General features: G+C 50.8%; 2 protein-coding genes across 2 annotated transcripts; both read right to left on the bottom strand.

Annotated features, from left to right (window-relative positions):
• Positions 1-189: 189 nt before the first annotated feature.
• On the bottom strand, positions 190-2,683 carry GTF2H5 (general transcription factor IIH polypeptide 5 GTF2H5; the record flags this gene model as incomplete). Its single annotated transcript, XM_002371271.1, has 4 exons — positions 190-992; positions 1,226-1,340; positions 1,747-1,854; positions 2,421-2,683. The coding sequence occupies 4 exons, from the start codon at positions 2,681-2,683 to the stop codon at positions 882-884; spliced, it is 597 nt and encodes a 198-aa protein (XP_002371312.1). The 3' UTR covers positions 190-881.
• A 1,394-nt stretch (positions 2,684-4,077) lies between these two features.
• TGME49_217460 (glutaminyl-tRNA synthetase (GlnRS)) lies at positions 4,078-12,112 on the bottom strand. The gene is made up of 12 exons (XM_002371272.1): positions 11,437-12,112; positions 10,034-10,577; positions 9,312-9,412; positions 8,677-8,824; positions 8,223-8,350; positions 7,229-7,433; positions 6,462-6,644; positions 6,079-6,217; positions 5,584-5,712; positions 5,259-5,395; positions 4,927-5,038; positions 4,078-4,768 (listed from the first exon to the last, which is right to left on the bottom strand). Exons 1-12 carry the CDS (start codon positions 11,858-11,860, stop codon positions 4,436-4,438), a joined length of 2,583 nt encoding a protein of 860 aa, XP_002371313.1. The 5' UTR covers positions 11,861-12,112; the 3' UTR covers positions 4,078-4,435.
• Positions 12,113-14,535: the final 2,423 nt, after the last annotated feature.

Raw genomic sequence — 14,535 nt, forward strand, 5'->3', positions numbered from 1 at the left:
TGGGGGTTTCATCAGTAGCCGTACAGCTGAGAAGCAGCACGACAGATTTGCTTCTGCAACAGAACAGTATATAGGTGCGGGCAATGTCTAGTCGAACAACGATGCTAGGGGAACGTGGTTAAGAGGCGAACGCTTTGGCAACTCGGAGGGGTGAAACACAACCGCATTTGATGGTAAGAAGAAAGCCTATGGACAGTGAAACACACTGGTAAGCTTCCTGAGTGTCTCAACAGCGGGAGAAAACGTTGCGTCTTTGTGTGAGAGATATGTGGCTGATGAACGGGGACGAAAGGTTGCCGTGTACAAGAGAAAATTAATTTACAGACCTCTGCTCAGCAGTGGAGCAGATTATTCCAAGAGTTGCAGGTCGCCATTTCAAATGGAACACGCATAAATTCAACATTCTAAGAGCTTGTGTGCCTTGATAAACCCTTACTGTCCCCTTTCACGTCCAGTTACAAAAATTGTAGAACCGCATCAGTCACAAATTATCGACTTCGGCCGTGAAATATGCCAGCCCGCTGTTTCCATTTCGAAAGGCACTCACCATTGTGGCTTCTACTCCGCATGCATGCAAGCCCTCTTCGTTCGAAAGATGAACCGGAGGAGAATCTCCGTGCTATAGAATGTTTAGAAACGTAACATCATCAAATGGGGACCCGATTTTCCAGCTACTTTTGCCAGTAGCAGACAAGGGAATCATCAGCAGCAGATTTGAGCTGCCCTACAGCGGCCACGAGAGAAATTCACTCTTTTCAAGAACAGTTTCACTCGAAAAGGGTGGACCTCTCGAGGTGACTGAAGAATGCTATCTAAGACCCAGCCACCGTTCCGCAACTACCACGGAAGACGTTAACTCGTGGACACACAGAAGCAAAAAGTCATTCCTCTTGATCGTGCTGCTGCCGTGACTGTTGTCTGGTTTGTCGAATCTCACGCTGCTGCTCCGCTGTTTGCCGCTCTGCTAGTTCGAGGCGTTTCGTCACTTCTTCCTGTTGGTGAAATCCACACAAGTTTTCAGTCATCATCAGCGCTGTACCTCCTTGCTTTCTCGGAGCAACTTCCTCATTTTTCGAAGAAATGAGAGCCTTCTACTGACTTGTAGATCTCAGGCTAACAACAGCGGAGAAGAACCAGCCGGTCAAGGGTGCGGGGACAGCGTTAACAGTCTACAACAGCGGGCTAAGATCTCGCGAGCGCAACACACGGCGGCTGCCTCGCCTACCTCGAGAAAATCGAAGACGCATTCCCTGCACAGCACATATTCCTCGTTGAGTTGCTCAATGATGAAGTCCCGTGTCTCATTGAGCAGCCGAATAACTTCCATCGTTGGCGGGTCGCTGCAGAAGAACACATGGGAAGCCGCAATGGAAACCGACTAACCCGGGGAACCGTCTTTGCATTTTACTCACAGTGATACCGTTTACTGACAAATATGTCGCTAGAGAGCCGTCCATAACCTCAGTGAAGAATTCCAAGATTGTGCCGACACAAACAAGACTGGCACGCCCACAATAAGGATAAATATGCCATTACCACCTCCATTATCGTTGATATAAATAGGTGGACCTAAGTACTTCGTTACACAACTCACTATGCTGCGGACGCGAGATCGTTGGTCACTGTAGTTCAGCCCCGAGGATAACAGCACACGACTCACTTAAAGGAGCTCCCCGCTTTGTTTCACAATGTAGTTTTGAAAAGTTGATGAGAACCGGAATTTGTGGTCGGGAAGAGTGTTCTTACCACTTCACAAGCACACCCTTCAACGCCGCGACCATGTTGACGGGATCCGCAGGTGTGAAGAGAGCTTTTTCCCCGGACACCAGGGGAGAACAGAAGTAATCAGTGAAACTGGCATCAATAAAGACAGCAACAGACGCACAGGTTTCCGCTCTTGTTCGTTCGACCGTGATTGCCGGTAGTTCGTGCGCAGTTGCCTCCCTGAGGTCCCTAGACCCCTAAAAACAGCAAAGTACCTCGGTTTGAGACAAGCTGGTATGGAGAGTGAAAACAACGACTGCATAAGGAGGGTCTAAGCACTCGAGAAGAGCCGGCACAACCTAGACTATTTATAATGGTACGGCGTTTAACAGCTTCTTCCGACTGTGAAAGATTCACTCCTCCAGAAAGCCCCAGAACATCGTCTGGCACAGATGATATTTCTGAAGACGATATGAAAAAACGCATTTCTCTCGTGTGTCGCTATGCATTCTCGAGTAGAACCAAGCAGTGTCGTGAAGAGTCTGAGATGCGGACCTAGCAGTTTCGAACCATCGAACACATACCAGAAGCCTCAACGAAATGTGGGTCCCCTCTCAGAGAAATAATAATCAAAACAACAGAAAAGAGTGTTCCGCAAAGGGTCGCCGAGCTAAAAAGGTTCCTAGCAATGGTACCGCGCCGCCGGGGCAACCTACCAGTTGGTTATCAACGGGAGGACGGACTGAGACAACGAACGTGAAAGAATGGGTCCTCGTACAAAGGAAGATGGGGCTCTAGCGCGGGATAGAAGTAACAGTAGACGAAAACTGCTCGACACAAAACGGACTGTAGGCGAAAGGAAGAAGGCATTGTGCGAACGCTTCCGAGGCGCGCATGCATTCCGCAAATGTTTGCAGCATGCAACGAAGAAAAAAAATGGCACCTGGTAAACCTGTTCTTTGGGCACCAGCAACATCATATACTGCAGATGATCTGAGATCACGAAGACACTTGTGATAATCAGGTTCCCGCCTGTAGCCGATGCGCTGGAATCTTTCTTTTCCGGAACTCAAAAAACGTGGCCAAAGGCTACTACGATCTCACAGCAATGCGTCCGCATCGATTGTCCGCCGCAGCTTGTGGACTGCTGGACAACCTAGTTCTTTTATGATTGAATGGGAAAAGCTTCACCGTAGTGCGGGAGCTTTACGGATCCGAACACGCTTTCCAGGGTCCGGCTGGCGTCAAAACCTCCGCTGCAAGGCGACCCGGCGGCGGCAACTCTTTTTGTCCTCCTCTTCCTGTTCCCGTTTGTCGTGATCCCACCTAAAGGCGCTCTACTTTCTGCAAGCACCTGATGTCCTATGGAAGGATAGTCACTACGCAGCTCGTTGTGTAGCCTACGACGAAAGGCGTAAATTTGCACAGATGCGTACACAGTGGTCGTATCAGCCCTTGTTGCTACAGCGTAGTAATGCTCCAGCTTCCAGAATCCCAGTAATCCTCTCACCGAATGTTACGAGATGCATTCGTCCTTAACGCGTGTGCTCAGCCTCCCCAGTTGATGCTGGCCTTGTGCCAGACGCTCGACCGTGTTGCTTGTTTCGAGAAATGATGCTGGCAACTGTTCGTGACACGCCCTCTCAGCCTCCACTTCCGCCTCATAGATGCCATTCGGCCACCTACGTTCTTTCTCAACAGACGGAACGGGATTACCAGCCGCTTTTTGACCGTCGAAAGTAATGGGGTCTCTAAAAATCACCGTCTGCACACATGTATGAATATTGCTGCATGAGAACTACAGGGTACTGTTTCAAGGGAAATGCTTTTGAAGCAACGCATGTAAACAGAAACTTCGGGTTCCTTGATTCATGCCGGTGTATCTCGGGCAGACAAAATTTCAGTGCCTCGTCCACAGCTGTCACAGAAGTGTCGTCAGCCCTGAACTAAATGACAGAAGCTGCAACGGTGGTAGTCTCGACTCATTTTCTCGACTCATTTTTCATGTCCTGCCACTGTTCTATTCAATCGACTCAGCTCGTGTACTTCGGTTTGTGGGCCGATCTGTGGCGGCTTCTCCCACCCTTTCTACCACCGGAACAACCGCCACACAACTTTGCTGTGTCTCCGAGATCGGAGGCAATCGGCGTTTCCTCACTGAACACCAATTCTCTACGCTACGACCGAAACGTCGTTACGATGGGGGACTCCATACTAAATTTAGGAGCGCGTATCTACACGGTTAACTCGGTAGAATGAGTGTCATGTAGGCATACGAGAACCGTCCTTCGACTGCACTGTTCGAGAATTCACAGATGGACCTCCCAATATTCCTGACCTCTTATCGGTCACAGAAAGCCGTTCCTGCAACTCGGGAAAAAGCAAAGCGCCTTCTTTAATGCTATCCAAACTCGTTCGACAACGATGCAATGACAATCGATGCATTTACGCTGTCTACGGCGTGTTTACTCAACAGAAGTACCAGTTGCTAGTGTCAACACCGAGACACCCCTATTTGGTGGATGCCATTTTGAAATACGGCTATCTCCAAACAAACGTAAGCTAGGGGCAACAACTCATGACGACATTCTGGTGAAGGTAAGAAGTTCACTACAACATCCCGTGGCCGCTGTCAACTTCTCTATAGCCCTGAGTGTGACCTCTAATCTGCGGCAAGGTCACATTTGAACACGGTGTATCAAGAGAAAAAGTTTCCCACAGCAGTCCGAAGTCACGCCTGAACGGTTTGCTGCTGCTCCTTCATCTTCTTGCGTGCCTCCTTTTCTTCCTTCTTCTTCTGTCGCTCAAGAGCAGCTTTCTCTCTTGCCAGTCGCTCCTGCTGCTTCGTTTTATCCTTTTCCGCGTCGTCTGCTGCGGTGAACCCTTCCTGGAGAGCAACGGTCAAATTAAAGACGGGCAGAGTTCTCGTTTTGGTGTTGTCTGCCTCCTCCGGCAAAGTCGAACCGTCAGGCGTAAAGAAGCCAAGGCGCTCGAACTGGAGTGAAGACTGTGGCGGGAACGCGGCGGAGTCGGCTGCCGATCGCTCGACGAAGCCCTTGTACACCTGATCGAAGAAGCCAGAAACCCCGGTGGAGACACATGTTCAGATGGTCCGTACCTCACAAACTAACAATTCTCTGTTATTTCGCGGCGAGCTGAAATCAGTGTTCTCTCTGATCATTGCTTACTGCGAAAATTTGAGATCAAGCGGCCGAGACGTACCTTCAGCGACTCTTTGTTGATGTTTTCCCGCCAACTTGCGTTAGGGTTGCTCTCGTCTTCCTCCTCGGGGTTCGGCTTGGTGAACAGGCGACCGAAGATCCTAATCTCCGCGCTGAAAAAAGTACACAGTTTTAGGTTCTGTTGTGAGTGAAAAACGCGTAGCCACCTTCCGGCTGCAGTGACTTACCAGGGCAACAGGAGAATCACGCGTGCCGAAGGCACACTACAGGAAATAAAGGCAAAAGCTGTACAGTGGGTGAGAAGAAGATGGCTGTTTTCTGTCCAGCGGAGGCAGTGCGAATGCCAAGTTCCTGCCTCAACGATTCACTTACGGCACGGCGTCTTTCTCAGAAAGCCAGTGGATTGCGCCCTTGACTTTGCGACCGTCAGGGGCCACAGAGCAGTTCTTTGTTTGCGGGTCATAGGTACACAGGAGCTCCGTCACGAGACCGCTTGCATCCTTGACGACCTGGGAAACCGCAGAGAAACATCTGCTGAAGTGAAAACTCACCGACTGCGGCCTCAGTACAAGAGAATCGAGAGTCACGTCCACAGCACACCCAGTCCGGGAAATTTTTTGTTCAAAAATGTGCCACATCAACTACCACTAAGCTCCGGACATCTAGCATACCCTTGACAAAAAGGATCCGAACTTACGTCCACACATTTAATCCAGTACGCATGCTTGAGGCGAACTTCGGCACCTGGTGCCAAACGACGATACCCTGCCGGCGGGTTCTCCATGAAGTCATCGCGGTCAATGTACAGCTTCTTGCTGAAGTGGAGCTGAAGATGACGTGAAGAAAACAACGCAGCATGTGACATTTAGGGACCAGGGAGACCACTGCTTCGATTATTTCGTAGGGATTGCCCTGCAGCTTGTGTTGTTCCATATCTCTTTCAGCCGTCTCACTTCGCTCAGTCTCTCGGGCTCTGCCATGTCTCCGGTGAAACAAAGGCCTCCCGGAAGTGTCTTCTCCGCTGACTTTGATCACGAATGTCTTCTGAGCCCTCCATCAAATGAAGCCCCTTCCGATTTGCTAAACATTTGAATCAACGCGTTGACACCAGCCGCGTTCGAGGCATTCCACATGCCTACGATTCACTGTACGTGCACCACACCGAAGCTTCTTCAAGCCCAGAATTACTCACTTCTCTCGTCCCAAAGGACTCATCTTCCGGGTGATTGGCCGCTGTTATCGTCTCGACCTTATCGCCGTAGTTGGTGATTGTGACGGCGATTGGGTCCTGGATAGCGAAGCGACGATGAGCGACCACGTGCAGCGCGTCCCTGTCCAGACACAAGAGAACTTCGAGAGCGGTGAAGCGCGGGTTGTTAAATAACCTTTTCTTACATCGCCTACGTAGTAGCTTGCGGGCTCGCTGAAGCTGACCTTGTTCTTTACTGGAAGCCGTCAGCTGTCAGAGGCCATAGCGCTGTCTAGACTGACTGCATGCATCCGCACATATTTGAGTGCACTGTATGCGGCGACAACTCAGCATGCTCGAAGCCTACTCAACAGCTCAAAGCGCACCTGATGCACTTTTCCAGAACCTCGACCTTAATGGTGCTCTCACGTCTGGCAACTCCGACCTTGTCGCAGAAATCTCGCAACGCACTGGGAGGGACCCCTCGACGTCTCAGACCGGACAGCGTCGGGAGGCGGGGATCATCCCATCCGTCAACCCACTTCTCGGTAACTAAGGCCAGAAGCTTGCTGAAGCCAAAAACACGGAAAGACAGCAACGCGGAACACCCATGCTGGGGTGACGGTAAGACGGCCACGGTGTGTGCGATTTGAAGCAACAGAGACACCATTTTGGAATCGCCCTTGTTTATCACAACCAAGAAACAGGAAACGACCTCGTAAAAGAGGTTTCTTTGCCACTCCACGGGCACGAACTGACAATTTGGTGCACAGCATTTTCGAAAGAAAGCTCCATTGTCAAGAAACGTCCCCTGAAGTCGAAAAACAGGAACATTAGCAGATTTTACCAATCCCGGTGTCCGTCTAAGTCTGCATGTGAGGACTGTTGACGGATTCCTCCCGAGATAATCCATTTAGTGGCTGGCGTCTACCAGAGCACTGGACAAACGGCAACTCGCCTGGCTGAGACATGCAGTGGTCCATTAAAAAACGTGTCACTGACATCGAGTCCCCGATACACACTGCTTGAGCCACGACTAGTAAGTTTCCGCTCCTCTAGGGGTTCACACACCGAGCTTGCTACGCAGTCGATCAAACACTCAAGAAGGAATAACAGGGCTGCTGCCTAAATTACTCACTTAGAGACTACTCACCGCTTGCTCATCACAGTGTACGTGACATTGAGGCGAGCAAACTCGATTTGCCTGGTCCGCGTGATTTCCAGTTTTTCCTGGAACCAGTCGTATAGGATGCGGTGCAGATCGAACTCCAAAGTGCAGATGGAGTGAGTGATATTCTCGATGGAGTCACTCTGGCCGTGTGCATAGTCGTACATGGGATAAATCACCCACTGGTTGCCTGTAAACGGACGCCGCAGTCCACATTCACAGACTTAACTGAAGGCAGCAGCTTTTCTTTGTTTCGACCAGTCGTTTCCCTCTACCCGTGCGTCGGTCTAGCAGCACACACACACGGGCATCCTTCACAACACCTTCAACCACTAACACATCCTGCCGCATGCGAGAGTATACCCAGTTTGGATCTAAATGGAAACAGAACTCACACCAAACAGACGTTACCTACCAGAGTCGCCTCACGAGAGCTGAGAACGACAACATCTACGCCCTCAAATCCTTGAAGCGTACACAGGGCACAACATAAACACACACCGTAAACACCGAAAAGCGAGAAACAACGTGGAACTTGGACACACAGCGAACAACATCCAGAATTTCCTGGTCCGAATGTGAAGGAAATCTCTTTGAGTATGGATGTAGCTGCAGCATGTGCACATATACAGGGCACGGACATCGGGCATCGATTTCATTTCCCACGTACCGTATACTGCAGTGCAAACTTGTAGTACGCATGTGTGACCATACATGGGTGCTTTCGCGTCTTTACGTGTGCATGTTCATCATGCCCATGTTCATGACTGGAGAATCGGAACCAAATGCAACCAGGCCGATCAGAAGAAATCTGTGATCGTCTGTGGTGTGGCCTAAGTGCACTGAACAGACATCGTGCAAATGCTCCACCTAATACACAGAGCGATGTCTATTAGGTTAGAAAGGAGGCTAGCCGCAGTACTCCATGGGATGTACGAGAAAAACCAAGGGCAGCAATGCCTCTGGAAAAGAGGCTGACCTGTACGGGGATGCTCTTTCTTGAGAATGCGATACAGTACAGGGTCACGCATGTTCATGTTGCTGTGCGTCATGTCAATCTTGGCTCGTAGCACGCGGCTGCCCTCTTCGAATTCGCCCGCACGCATCCTGCAAAGAGAACACGAAATCCACAATCTTTTCTCACGTTCTTGTTTCAGAATGCCGTTGGGTCTCCAACGGGACGAAAGAACATGATAAAACTCATTAAGAGGACGCAAACGCAATGCAAAAGGAGGCACGACAGCCTAATCCGCGACGAACCACCGTCAAAAGTCGAAGACGAAGGGTCACATTCGCCACCCGAATGGTACCATTACAACAAGATGCGCAGTGCTCAGATGCTGTAGACTCCCTCACTTCCTACACTGGAGCCGCAAGTAACTTTTTGGAACAGGAGACCGCGTCCGCCGCTGTGCGCTGTACAAGACACGCACCTTCTAAAGAGATCAAGATTCTCTTCAATGGATCGCTCTCGGAACGGACTGTTCTCTCCAGGCTGCGAGATGCTTCCACGTTTTCGCCTAATTTCCTCCAATGAATCATCGTCAACGAACGCGAGGCCTTTCTTGATCAGTAACTCAGCTGCGAAGGATATCGAAAGAGGGAAAGCAACCCGAATTCACGCAAGCGTCCACTGCCCTCTTACACTATGACTCTCACAAGGTTGCGCCTCTGGGAAGGAAATACCCACACCGCACGTCTAAGCGCAATGTATACACATGGCTTTCTGTTCTAAAGTGTTATTCATCAATGACAAAACCTTGAGATGCAAATACACAGGAAAAACCAGGACGAGGAATCCTATGTATAATGAATCACGTGGAACGCGTGTAGCGACTCCGGAGACGACAGCAATACCGCATATCTTACAGCGGCTCCACAACGCAACGTCGACCTTGTGTATGAATAAAGTCAACTTACAAAAATCACAGGCTACCACAGGTGAACGAACAAATAAATCTGCAAAGAAGTGAGGAGACCAGAACCGGCTCAAAGCACCGCTTGCGAGAAACGACTCAAATCCGAGTCCGGTGTAGAAACAATCAGCAGAGCGCACGGAGCGACCTACCCCAGTCATATAGTTGCTGAAAATAGTCACTGGCGTAATATAAATGGTTTCCCCAGTCGCCACCGAGCCATCTGACATCTCTTTGAATCGATTCGATGTATCTGTATGAACAGGGAAAGCAAAATGGCACAGTACAGCCGCTACGTAATAAACCCACTGTTACCTTTGCACCGAAAGAACAGACACACTCCAAATACGTGCAGCATATATTGCAAACGCAGCCTCTCTCATCCAAAGCCGTCAGACCGAACGGAAATACGCAACAGACTCAATGCCCTGTCGGCTGAAGCTAACCCGACGGTGTTCATTGCACGACAGAGTAGCGGAGTTGCCCAGTCACCTTCGCGGTTTCAGAAATCCGACATGCACCGCCACATACCCGCGCATTCCCGGTGGTCGGTGTTCCCCACTCCCAACCCGTACTCACGAGCATGAAGCAGAGATTTACCTCGGATTTTATCCGCACGCGTTTCCTGTGTACATCGAGCTCCCGGTCCTCCATAATTCCGAGTCAAGTATCTCCTAAGTCTAAGACACGTCTGCCTTCCCAAATCTCAAGTGTCCATCTGCACTAGATATGCACGTCTCGGCTTGCCGCCTACATCACTCTCCGATCTCCGTTCTTTGTTAGCCTTTATTCAATCCCAAATTCTTCGTCTTCTGGCCTCCTTTCCATTCTCCATTCGTGCTCGTCGTCTCGGCAAAAGTCTCCCTACACTTACCGCGTCTCCTCCTTCATGGGGTTGGTGTCGTCGAATCGCAGGTGGCACCTGCCTCCGAAGGCCTTGGCAAGGCCAAAGTTCAGACAGACACTTTTGGCGTGACCCAAGTGCAAAAACCCGTTCGGTTCGGGCGGGAAACGCGTGATCACAGTTTTGTGCTTTCCTGTCCGGAGGTCTTCCTCGACAATCTGCTTCAAAAAGTTCACAGAAGTCGTCGCGTCAGGGCCGTCAACGGCCTCGGAAGCAACTCCGGCGCCCTGGCCCACCATCTCGCCGCTTTTGCCTTTCGCGCGGTCGGTGCCTTTGGCGCCCGCACCAGAAAGGGCACCAGCTCCCGGGATGGCCTTGGCAACGCAAGCAGACCAGGACGAGAAATGCTTTGCCGCAGTCTCAGACGTTCGGAGCGCGGAAGACAATGCTGTCTGAGCTGCTGGGTGAGCCTTGAGCAAAGCGAATAAGGTCATGTCCGCCAGCGACGGCTGCGGGGTGCCGAACAGGAACGACGACGAAGTCGAAAATCGGCGCGCGAAGAAGTCAATGCAGGCTGCAAGGAACGAGGCAGCGACGGGAAACAAGAATGACGAAATACCGCTCAGATCTGCGGCACAATCCGCTGAGAATAACCGGAAGACGACTAGTTTTACGTTGTAGTGGAAGATCACAGAGAACCTAAAACGGCAACTGTCAGTGGAGAGCTTGCCTGCGGAGTTCGGCAAACCGCATCTAGATGCTGGGAGAGCAGATCTATGGGTCCCGTATGGAAACAAAGCGGTCACTTGAGCCACAGCATGGCACGAAACATGTAAGAACCTTCAAACACGAAACCAATTCCTACAAATGCGCGAACCTTCCTTGTGAGGCACACGATACCTGTACACAGATCTCCCAGCGTAAGGATGCACATGAGTCAAGTAGTATTTCCTTATATGTACAGTATACATAGAAATAGTCTGTACTGGAAACAGAACATGTGCGTTGACGTATCTAATTGGAACATTTATGTGAATAGCGAATCCAGAGGAAATGGTGATTCCGGAAGTCCTTCCCCGCATAGTACAAGTGTCCGCTTGCAATCAAATCGCAGACTCGGTCAGCGTCCTCCTGTGAAAGTCGCTTATCGCGCACTTCAGATATCTTTAAAACGCTGCAGATTCGCTGTGTCTGCTGTGCAGAAGTCAGCTGGAAAACTGGGGCTTGGAATATCAAACGGATGGAGGGAACACCGTGTCCGTCCACGCAACGGGCGGTCCTGTGGATTTCTCACGCAAATGAACCATATACTTTCCTCTTCTCTCGCAAGTCTTCCGCAACCACCGAAACGAGTCAAGCCCGGAAAAAACATGAGACCTGTGGATAAATCCCCCCATGAAATTTAGGGATTCTTCGTGCAGTGTATCGTGTACCTGATAGTCCAGGGTTGTCCGAGGCCTCAGGTGCTTTGCCCGAAACGCCGTAGAAGGCTGCCCATTGCTCGCAGACGTCGACCGCTGCCTCGACTCCCCCAGGGGCACCGCTCGCTTTCAAGAGAGAAGCGAAAGGATCACCAGTAGAAGCGGCTAGGCGGGCGATGCACCGCGCTGCCGCATAATCCGACAACGCCTCGCCAGCAGCGATCGGGCTGGGCTGTTCCCCCTTTTTCGTTTCGACGGCAATGCGGAAGGGGGCGGCCGGAGTGGACGACGTGTCCGGCTGCACTGAGAAAGTGAAGTCTCCCGCGGATTTCAGATTCTGTTCAATGTAGGCAAGAACAACATCGGTCACCGTCGAGAGAGGCGGCAGCGAGGCGAGACGGGTGATCCGAAGGACAGCACCGGGAGATAGAGCCATTGCGGATTTCGCAAGCTAATGGCCTGGACAGAGAACGGGTCGCGACGTCCAACGGAACAATTCGGAGCACGAAAAGAGTAAGGATTCAATTGATGCACAACGACTGAGAAAATGTAGAGAAAAACGACGGAAGCGTCCTGCGGAACGCTGAAACGCACCAGACAAACAGGTTGGAACTGTGTTAGTGACCTGGCCCGCCACGTGGCAACATGAACAGGAAAAGCATGGGGATGGGAGTTCAAGGCGAATACTGCGACTCTTGAAACAAACAGAAGAAAACTTCGTCTCGGTGGGAAACAGCACAGCCCCGCGCGAAGAACGACGAGGTCTCCGCAGCACGCGCCCGCAGTCGACTGCGCTTGTGAGGAGACCATCGCGCTGCGTGTGAAAAGAAACGCCGGGCGCGTTGATGGTGTGTCAAACGGCGCTCTAAAAGCACCTATGTCAGTGTGGAGGCCTCAAGTATTCTCCTCTCTTTACCACGTCTTTTCTGGCCCCCACCAATCTTGTGTAATGCCTTTGTACGCAGTGAAAACGAGAGTTCCTCCATCACATATGCACCCGCAAGTCATTTGCATCCAATCAGCGCTCGCTTGTTTAGAGACGGGCAAATTGATGTGACATTGCAACCAGGTGCGCAAGACCCAAACATGCCTTTGGATACAACGCGAGTTGCCGACGTTAACTGTTTTACTTGTCTTCATTGACGCACCGTCGGGAAGGAACGTCGATATTTCGAGATTATAGGTATTGAAAGACACACTGATGAATAGTTATGAACAGCATTACGACGGACAGTGCCGTGCCACGGGGCCCAGAGACCGGCACGTCCACCTTTGGACAATTAGCTGTGTTCGAGAAGTTCGCACATTACAGGAGATCAATTTCACTACCGGAGAATGCCCTGATTGAACACTGAGGTGTGTCGAGTGAGGCCTGACCTGTAATACAGGTAAGGAAGCGATGTAGCCATGTAGCGCAGCTGACGCTTCGAAGCGAAGCCGATCACAATCCTCACGCAGATAGGACACTAATTGGTAAGAAAGTCAGCCCATAATGGGAAGCCAACCTTGGGCAAATCTCAAGGGTTATTGACAACGCCGAGGCAGCATGAACGCATGGTTCATCAAAGATCTGCCGCCAGAAACTTCACCAGCACTGGCCTGCAAATTTGCCACGCGAAGTACCGGGGGAACCATGCTCGTTTTCTCTTGCACGGTAAGTTTGTTTTCTGCGCTGCAGCACCGTAGAGCTCCCACCACGGGATGCATGGACGTCGACACTACTGACAGCAAACTATGGCTTGCAACGTAATGCGGTTGACAAAGATGAGGGCATGGAAAACGGAGCCCCGGAAAAACATTAAAGTATCTGGCAAAAGCGCACCACCGTTTTACCAAACTGGATACCGGAACTCTGGGCCACTCTTCACGAACAGTGTTTCCGATCCCCCTTGCTTGCAGACACTGGACAACCAATGAAGTAGGCGGCCACGCCGCCAGTAACCGTGCCAACCGGTAAAACCGGGGTTCATAGTGCGTTAGATGACGCCTGGTGTCCTTGGAAAGGGAATACGCATGTGCCACCGTTCTGCCATATTCTGGTCAATAGCATTAAATGTGATGGCTTCCTTTATACTAATCTGTGTTACAGTTCTTCCACAACAGCCTTTGCGGAGGCAACCCACGTATTGTCAGTGAATCAAAGCCTACGATCATTCACCACCCACGCAGCCTCAAAAGACTAGAAAGATGGTGGCGATGGCAAATGAGGCAAATAGTACGGGAATGGCCTCACAACATGTCAGAAGGGAACCACGCCGTGCATGTGTTTACCTCTGGTATGGAGCGAGCCTTTTGTTTCTGTTGTGAACCACCACGCGTCCACATGGGAGTTCTACACTTGCTGATATCTACCTGACAGGAGTCATTCAGCACTCGTTATCTAATTTTACAGAGTTAAAGCCGTGAGGTTCCCCTGAGTGTTTGACACATAACGGTAAAACAGCAGAATCCTGTCGAAGCGCTTTCCACCCACAGCTACAGCCTACGAGAAGGCAACCAGTAGAATCGGCTCTCTAGTCAGCAGACATACGTTGGCGAAAAGAAACGCACTGACGTACACTGTTGCTAAAGAACACAACTAGCTGGGCCAGCAGGGTAACACGGATCAGATTGCCAATTGGGACCGTGGTGACCCCCCTACGCCACACAACCTTGAGGTATGAGACGGAACTGCAGAACACGTAACAAGGGTCAACAGTGCACCAGAAGGATTAAAGGGAAGATATGCGAATGAAGCAAAAGTGCGCAACCGCTGAATGTGAAGGACTAGCCTGTAACGCGAGGGATCAGAAGCAGAGCCAACCCAACTCGACAGCATGTCCACAGCTGGATAGACCGGCGAGAGTCCTCAACGACATTGGTGGGTGGAGCTCTTGTTTCATCCTACAGACGGTATTCGAGCGTCGATCCTCTATCACACAACACTGATTTTGTAAAAGCACCGTTTTCCTTTAGTATAACTCTGAGTCCCCAGGTCGATGCTACCGAGATCCTTGCTAGTCTCTGTGTGCTGCATGCACGAAGCATGCACCTGCGTATGCGTGTCGATTCACGAGGGTCATTCGCATCTTTGGGAATTACCAAAATTCTTCGTCCATGTTCGTTTCTGAC

Source organism: Toxoplasma gondii, chromosome XII, assembly GCF_000006565.2.
Source record: "Toxoplasma gondii ME49 chromosome XII, whole genome shotgun sequence".
Lineage (NCBI taxonomy): Eukaryota > Apicomplexa > Conoidasida > Eucoccidiorida > Sarcocystidae > Toxoplasma > Toxoplasma gondii.